Here is a 5,941-nt window from a genome sequence, read left to right on the forward strand (position 1 = left end):
TTAAAGAACCGCCATAATTCCCGGTTATTATGGCATTTTTGGTTGCTGCCATAATTAACTTTGTGTTTGCTGGCGGTTCTGGTGATTACGGCGGTTTTGAACCGCCGTTTTCACACGTATATAAAATAAAAGAATTGCAACCCTAGCCTCATTAAACGAAACACAGTAACGGCGCTCTCGATCTCCCTTCTCTCTCCTTCGTCTCCTCCATGCTCCGACAACGCCGTTCTTCCCTCTTGGCTTCTCCTCTCTCTGCTGGTTACGATTTCTCTAGGTACTTCTCCTTCTCCACCAGTTATTGATTTGTTTCTCTGCAGCTCCCTCTCAAGTTCTCTAGATACCTCTCCACCAGTTATTGATTTGTTGCTGATTTTTGGGGGTTGTTGTTTCTCTGCAGCTCCGCGATCGGGTCTTGTGTTGAAGCATTCCATTGATGTTGGTGTGGGGTGATTGACGCTGATCGGATCTTAGAACAGCACTATATTGGACCTAAAAAACCAACCTCTCTTTTCATCTCCTCATTTCTCCTTACGATAACTTCACTTTCTCTTTCCTTATGTATTTACTTCGATGCATGTGTCAATGGTTCAATTGCTGCTACTCTTATTATTGTTTTGGATTTTACTAGTTAATTCATCCTGCTATTTCTTAATATAGTGAATTGATGAATGAGTTCAAACTGAATAAGCTTAGTGAAGTAGGGCTCTGTTCTGTGATTCTATTCATAATATCTATCACTTTAGTTAATCATTTCCGCGGTTAGTAAAGAATTGAGTCACTTAAATCACATGAGCTGATTCCTTGCCTTCTTTTCTTTGGATTTTGATTATAGTACATGTTATTAGTTTAAGTTATTACCCTGTTAAATTATTGTAAAACCACTTTGGTTGCTCTATCTGCATTTATAATCATGATTTAGTGTAACCACTTTGTTATATTCTAGCATTTGAATTCCACTAAATATATTTGAATCAGATTAAGCATCTTGCACTTTTTGGTTTCGGTTTTCAATACATATTTCAGTTTGCACTTACATAGAAATTTCCATTAAAATCAGATTAGTTTCATTCACTTGCTGTGATTACATGTTACGTTCGTGTCAATGTGTGCGTATTTTATTTGTATTTTTCAAGCCATAAACCGATTCTTTTGAGATTCTATAAATTTCCATGAATTCAATTATGCAAAGTTACAAGATAGATAAAAAAGAAATTTCAGCATTTTACATATTATTAGCATTCTATTATGCCAAAAGGATCCTTAATTAAACTTCTGATTCTACAGCTGATAGATTTATGGTGCATCTTTAATTTTTTTCCCCTTGTCTTTGCTCTTGATCTATATGACAATTTACACATCTTACTTATTAATTGCTACAACAGATATTGAATGATGACTAATAGATAATTTGTCAAGACAGATTTATGTGTTTGTTAAGAAAAGTTAGAGAATTTCCCTCTCAATAAAACATAATTAATCTTGACGGAAAGAATAAAAATAGTATACATGCATATGATATATGGCAAAATCATACTTAACTTTGAGATTAATAAATATATAAACAAAAGATGAAGCTCTAAGCATAATAAGTTTCCACAGGTTATATATTAATAATAATGAATTCATGTTACACAATTCCGATTTACATTATTATTACATGCATTGAGCTTGAACTTAAGAAGCAATGTCCCCTTTCCAGTCAAACCAAGTTGATGTTCATAATCATCTTCACTTCCATCTTTACCCTCATCACAACCCTTTACCTCATCATTTTCAGAATAAGGCCCCATTTGCAGCTGCTGCTGATGAGATCCTTCAATGGCAGCAGCATAATAAAACTTGTTCATCCTATAGATCTCCTCTACTGTACAATGCCTTGCATCAGCTAAAATATCTGCTATTGATCGTTTCTTGCATCTCCCTCTACGCCTTCTGCATTTATCTTTCACTCCTTTATTAGACAATAATGATGCCATTGTTGGACTTGGACTAGTTTTATGAACATGAATTGATGAACTTATTGGTTGGATATCAAGTACTTCATCATCTTCTGCTACATTATTAGTGACAGGAACAATGCAATTATTGTATTGATTATCATTATTCCCCTCTTCATCATCATGAAATGAGGTGCCATAGTCATTATTCGTACTTTTGTTTTTGTTTTTTCTTATTTGCTGGTTCAATTTTTAAGGCGCAGTTTCTGGATTAAAATAGTTCTCAAAGCACTCCATTTTATTCCTTATTCACATGTTAGGCCTCTTTTTAATTCACATAGCTTATTTTTGCTGACCCATTTTTATATTTTAACTTTAATTTTAGTGTGTTTGTAGCTGCTATTGTCAATTTTCTTGAAACCCAATTCAGGACTTACTTGTTATGTATGCTTTACTAATGCTAATCATGCTTTTGTGTTTCAGCTCTTCACAACCATCACTGTTAATGAGCCTGCTCCTGGTCTCAAACCATCATTAACTAATTAATTTTTATTTACTTGAACAAGTGGCTTTTGTGTAATGAGCCTGCTCCTGCTAATCATGCTTTTGTGTAACAAGTGGCTTGATTCCTGCATGTTCAGCTAGTGCCTTTATGCACTGATCTTGACTCATATGAAATAGCAAGCATCTCTCTATAAGATTCTGAACCTGCATTATTATTATTTTCCATGCATGTCAATATAAAATAACTAGTACTAAATTAGAACAAATGTCCAGAATGTACACAAATAACTAGTTCAGTTTTGTCTCTGGTGTTGTAGGGACTGACGTACTTGCAATTGGTTCTGAGCTCTCTTACGACACCAAAATTGGGGAGTTCACAAAATACAATGCTGAAGTGAACTTCACCAAAGCTGACTTGGTTGCCTCTTTGACTGTGTGAGTGATTGTTTCTTCATTATCCATGTTCTTTTTTGTTTCGTCCCAACCCCTACAGTTAGCCTTTTACATCTAAGTGCTTGGGAGTTTTGAAGCTAGTCTTTAATACAAGTTGTTCTTAGCTTGCTTTTTCACATTATTTTTTAGAAAAATACTCTTATAACTTAATCCACAGCTGATTATTTAACATTGTGGGCTCAATCAAGGTCCCTGCTTTAGCATCTCCCATCCCTTCATTTATAACCTACTTTATATGGTTCCTAATATCTAATGCCCTCAAATCCATGATATTTTATATAATTATGATGTGGCTCAAGTTAATTAACATCTAGATCTAGGCCATGAGGTTATGTTAGCAGAACTCAACTTTAGGATCAAAGTACTAAAAGGGTATTGGTTTTAAATTAAACTGTATGTAAACTAGGCTATTATTATTATTTTCTTATTTACTTAATTATTTTTTAAAAAAAATTATATAAACAATTTATCAGAGAATTGAGGAAATATTTTACTTTTATTTTTCTTTCCTTCTTTTTTATTTATCAGAGTAAAGGACCGACAAGGACTGAGAGGGAATTAACAACACTTGAGAGTATTGAGTTGTACTTCTACTGATTCCCCAGAGGAGCTCTACATGGTTTTTATTTAATGGATTTACAATTTGTTAGTTGTTCTCTGAATTAGCTAGCTAGGTTAAGAGTAACAATCTAGTTTTATTGTGTATAACCACGTGTTGTTGCTTCCCTTTTGTTTGATCCCATAACACTTATTATTATACATCGAAAGTTTCCCTTTTTTACTCTTTAATTTGATCTATTTTTATTAACTAATAATAAGCATTGAAAAGCATTAAATCTCAACAACTATCAACATTAGGAACTTCAAATCTTCGTATTTTTAATTGCATGTATAGTTTTCCTTTTCGGTGTGAGCATGTGGTTCCTTTATTGCAATTTTGTTCAAACTTTTAGTTGCTTAATTAATCACCTGCTCTTGTATCTTATTATATTAAAGGTAATATATCTTTGTTTCTTTTAAAATAAATGAATAACTGAAACTGTATAGTCGCTTAGTAATATATTACGTTCAACCAAATTAAATTTCAGCTGAATAAAAAACACCAACCATACATATATATGTAGGAGAAGATTGAAGCACATAGCAGCCAACAACCGATGGAATCAACTGTTAATTCTCCTCTTGATGCTCTTGGAGTAGTTTTTGGGAAAGAGCACCCTGGTCGTGTTCGAGGTTTAGGTATGGGAGCTGTTCCAACAATTGCTTTCAAGAACAACACTACAAGGATTAGTCAAATGAATTTAGATTCTTCAAATGATGCTGGCACATCATCTACTTGTGGTCCAAATGTGCAAGAAGAGTTGGATACCGTTAAAGCGCAATTGCAAGCGCTAGTCTCCTATATTGCTTCTAAGGAAGGAGGTAAAATTCCAGTACAATTGGCTGGAATGTTCCCTACTCAACAAATCTCACAGGTACAAATACAATTATCCTCTTTTTTTCCTTTGCTTTATCTCCTTCAGTTTTTTTCTTAGGTTCATAGTTTCTTGCTGAATACAAATATGTTGAATATTGATATAGTTTCTTGTTGCTGCTTATGATTCCTATTATTAATATAATTAGTAGTAGTGCTAGCTTATGACATTTAGGGTGGATGTCACTGATTTAACTAACTAAACAGAATTCTGACTATTTCAGTTACTTCTCATTTCTCTCTACAAAATATATTCATAAATTGTGTGGTGAGAATTACTATGAACATAGTTAGGGTGCATTTGTTCAATTTGGGGGACAAAAATATGATGTTCCTAATCAAAATTCACTTTTAATAGAACAAAATAGATTAAAGTACAATTATCTTTTTGAAAAATTACCTGCTCCGTGAGAATGCTTAGTTTGACTTTGTTGTCATCTAATATTATATGTAGATTGTGATTGGGTGTGTTTGATTTATAATTTGCAAATTATGGGTTAGTTAGTTGAACAGAATTTGACTTTCTTTTTTAAAACAAATTCCTTAAACTATGATATGACACTTAATAATCATAGCATGACTATTTTTTTAACTTTGCTGAAATGTACTTAAGAAATACTCCTAATGGGGTGATAGATATAGTTATAGTTAGTTTATGTTTCTCCTTAGAGTGGTGAATGGAACGTTTCTCTTTTTTATTTTCTTCTATGTTAATTAAAAATGTATTATATTATATATAGGATTAAGAGCCAAAAAACAATTACTAAAGTTAATTTTCTTATATAATTGCTATGTGTAAGGATATTTGTTTGTATTTAACTATTATCTATTTTACTGATTTTTCAAAATGTAGAAAGATGTGTGGACATATTTTAAGAATAGCCATTTAAAAACTAAAACCATATATCAAAAAGAATATCTAAACGTAGTTACTCATATAATGTGTATAGAATAATATATAAGTATTGATATTGATGCTCTGTTTAATTATGTCTAATAATAGTGTTAATTAAACAAATGTGTGTTCTTTTATATATGCCTTTTCTTATAAATTAAATCAGACCTAAAATGTATATCAATATATGCCTTTTTCTTGTATTTCTTGTGCTCATAATAATTATATTTTTGTTATAGGGATTGGATCAGGAGAGTGAGATTCCATCACCAAAAGAGTTAGGAAGTAGGTCTTCTGGAGCAAGCAACAAGGAAGCATGACCTTGCTTAATATGTTAAGACGTATATTAAGAATTATATGTTAAGACGTATTATTGAAAAATGTTACTTTGACCTTTGTTTTTGGATTATGACATTTTAATTATGACTTGGATTATGACTTTTGGATCATGTATGAATTAAAAATCATCATCTTATGGTTATGCCTTTTGGTTATTATAAGATTTTTAAGTGAGTTTAGAAAATATCACTTTAAATTGGTGGTTTCAATCTTATTTTAAAAAGCATAAAATTGTCATCATAATTAGGTACAAACGACGGTTAGAAACTCCCATTTTAAATGAAAACGACGCCATTATACGCTGGTAGAAACGGCGGTTAAAAACTGCCATTTTAAACG

The 5,941-nt window shown here is 32.1% G+C and overlaps 2 protein-coding genes across 3 annotated transcripts; one reads left to right on the plus strand and one right to left on the minus strand.

The window, feature by feature from the left end:
• Positions 1–433: 433 nt before the first annotated feature.
• LOC148576276 (uncharacterized) lies at positions 434–2,903 on the minus strand. Its single transcript, XM_088502698.1, has 2 exons — positions 2,820–2,903; positions 434–2,177 (listed from the first exon to the last, which is right to left on the minus strand). Exons 1-2 carry the CDS (start codon positions 2,901–2,903, stop codon positions 1,623–1,625), a joined length of 639 nt encoding a protein of 212 aa, XP_088358824.1. The 3' UTR covers positions 434–1,622.
• On the plus strand, positions 2,684–5,651 carry LOC107628952 (uncharacterized). 2 transcript variants are annotated; one of them, XM_088503262.1, is made up of 4 exons: positions 2,684–2,876; positions 3,423–3,513; positions 4,019–4,369; positions 5,503–5,651. In XM_088503262.1, the coding sequence occupies exons 2-4, from the start codon at positions 3,511–3,513 to the stop codon at positions 5,581–5,583; spliced, it is 435 nt and encodes a 144-aa protein (XP_088359388.1). In that variant the 5' UTR covers positions 2,684–2,876; positions 3,423–3,510; the 3' UTR covers positions 5,584–5,651. The 2 variants fall into 2 exon arrangements, with proteins under 2 accessions (XP_088359388.1, XP_088359389.1); XM_088503263.1 differs by lacking the exon at positions 3,423–3,513.
• Positions 5,652–5,941: the final 290 nt, after the last annotated feature.

The sequence above is a fragment of the Arachis ipaensis genome, chromosome B1 (genome assembly GCF_059453495.1).
Source record: "Arachis ipaensis isolate K30076 ecotype BB chromosome B1, ASM5945349v1, whole genome shotgun sequence".
Taxonomy (NCBI): domain Eukaryota; kingdom Viridiplantae; phylum Streptophyta; class Magnoliopsida; order Fabales; family Fabaceae; genus Arachis; species Arachis ipaensis.

What these genes read in the sequence shown, in the direction of transcription:
- LOC107628952 (XM_088503262.1), top strand. An exon ending in CTACTCAACAAATCTCACAG is followed by an intron (nt 4,370 to 5,502) that starts GTACAAATACAA and finishes TTTTTGTTATAG; the next exon opens with GGATTGGATCAGGAGAGTGA.
- LOC148576276 (XM_088502698.1), bottom strand. Translation starts at nt 2,903, where the DNA reads ATGGATAATGAAGAAACAATCACTCACACAGTCAAAGAGGCAACCAAG. An exon ending in TCACTTCAGCATTGTATTTT is followed by an intron (nt 2,178 to 2,819) that starts GTGAACTCCCCA and finishes AAATTGAACCAG; the next exon opens with CAAATAAGAAAAAACAAAAA.